This window comes from Myzus persicae, unplaced genomic scaffold (assembly GCF_001856785.1).
Source record: "Myzus persicae strain clone G006 unplaced genomic scaffold, MPER_G0061.0, whole genome shotgun sequence".
NCBI classification, from domain to species: Eukaryota; Metazoa; Arthropoda; class Insecta; order Hemiptera; family Aphididae; genus Myzus; species Myzus persicae.
The window spans coordinates 422,075-424,242 of record NW_019101992.1 but is presented as its reverse complement, the minus strand read 5'-3'; the positions used below and the strand labels follow the sequence as shown (position 1 = coordinate 424,242).

The 2,168-nt window shown below is 33.5% G+C and overlaps 1 protein-coding gene across 1 annotated transcript; it reads left to right on the top strand.

The window, feature by feature from the left end:
• Window positions 1-3: 3 nt before the first annotated feature.
• Window positions 4-363, top strand: LOC111030953 (histone H2A-like; the record flags this gene model as incomplete). Its single annotated transcript, XM_022310700.1, has 1 exon — window positions 4-363. A coding segment is annotated over one exon (186 nt), but the record flags the coding sequence as incomplete, so codon positions are not given.
• Window positions 364-2,168: the final 1,805 nt, after the last annotated feature.

The following is a 2,168-nucleotide window of genomic DNA, read 5'->3' as shown; positions in this document are numbered from 1 at the left end:
TTGGAGTTGGCAGGTAACGCCGCCCGTGACAACAAGAAGTCTCGTATCATCCCCAGACATTTGCAATTGGCCATCAGAAACGACGAGGAGTTGAACAAATTGTTGTCCGGTGTAACCATCGCTCAAGGTGGTGTGTTGCCCAACATCCAAGCCGTTCTGTTGCCCAAGAAGACCGAAAAGAAAGCTTAAAAAACATTCTTCCGACACTGCACAACTAAAAAGGCCCTTTTCAGGGCCACCAAATTTATGAACAGTAATTCGGTAGATGTGAGTAGCCTTTTGTGATTGTAAAAACAGCGAGCGTAATTTTATATATATCATACAAACTCATTTAAAACAATTAGATACCTTGAAATGCAGTTACTACTACCGACTTCCTACCATCGAACCGTTGTCACTTGATTGCCAATTATTCCACGAGAAAACAGTGTGTACGGCTGATGTTTATGAATTGTTTTGCCAAATAACCGCAAACACACATAACCGGTAAAATTATGGGTGGATACGTATATTTTGATTTCCAATGTGTGAATTTCGCGTGGTCATCAAAACTGTTCAGCCTTTTTAAGAACGACAATTTAATGTCAATCGAAATCTGTTACTTTCCCCCAGAAGGAAGTCCCATCCAAACTTCACGAGAGAAAATGTAGTGCAGTGTTCACCGTTAAAAATTTCATAGAACGTATTTAATTTCCATCGACACATAAATAATGTCAATTTTTCGATTCAACGAAACAAAATTGTATTTCAACAATATTGTAACAGCATTTTACTGTCGTTGGTGTATAAAGAAGTACAAATGCTCACATCTTTTGTCAATAGTCAATACTTTATTTAACTATAGGTAATCTAAACTATTATGAGTTCTGCAGTAGACAGACTTGGAGATTTGAGACTTCATAGGATATCTTAAGACTATAAAAAAATATTTATTCAAATCGGAAAAATATAATAAAATGAAGTGCTGCATTCCTTATGGTAAAACACTATACAAAAGTAGTACTTTTGGTATACCCAAAGCATCATTAGATTTGTGGGAAAATACACTAGGTATGAAATTGAATGAAAATGTTCTCATTTGTCAAAAGCATTTCAAGGAAGAGGATATTATTAGGACACGGGTATCTGGTACTGAGTATATTTAGTAGAATATTTTTTGGAACAATGTGGTTTATCGTATTTGTTAACTGTTAAGTTTTATTTTAAGACTAATAATTAATAAATATATATATATATTGGTTGTATTATAGCTTGCTTATTATGATAAAATAATAAAATATAATATATAACTTACATTATAATATTAATTTACTGTTAAACGTGTACAGTTTGAAAGCAGACTTCAATAAAATGGTTGGAAAATAATATAAAATCGTTTAATTAAATAGGCTAAAATAATTACAAAATTTAAAATTCAGCAGGCAGCCGGCAGCGACACGGTAAATTACTTTTCTCTTGCAGAGAGCGCTCAATGTAATTTCCAGCACCATGAAGAACTCAATTTGGTACTCACCTTATCATACGCCGATGGGCAGTATATCCTAAATTGTGATTGATATTAACAAAATTAATTAAAAGTGTATTGGTACAAATGTTTTGTGGAACAAACGTTCATCGGAACAGATGTATTGCGGAACAACGAGTAAAATTTAGATATTTTGGATAAGTTGGAACAAATATATTGCGGAACAAAAAGTAGCTAAAAAAAATTACTATCGTTCCAAAACACTTATGATCCAGGTTTTTGAGGAGCCACAAAATAATTGTTCTGAGAGATTTTTTTCCACAAAACATTTGTCCCGATAGACCTTAGTTCCGCAAAACATTTGTGAAAACGGACTTTTGTATCACAAAATACTTGTTCCACGTTTGAAACATGTATTTTGTGGAAAAGAAGTCCATCGGAACATGTGTGTGCGGAACAATATGCAAAGTCCTGTTTATTGTACGTATCGTAATAGTAATATATTTTATATCGTATGATTCGTATGTGCATTGTGCAACCCGCCCTTGGGGATTTTATATCTCGTTACGTTCGTCACGTTGGCTATGCTGATCCGGTCTCTCTATTATCAGCACAATGTTTGTTTACGTTTTATTGTTAAAAGTCGTCAAATTTAAAAGTGAAAATACATGAAGAAGTTTAACCATTTTTGAATTTTGATTTT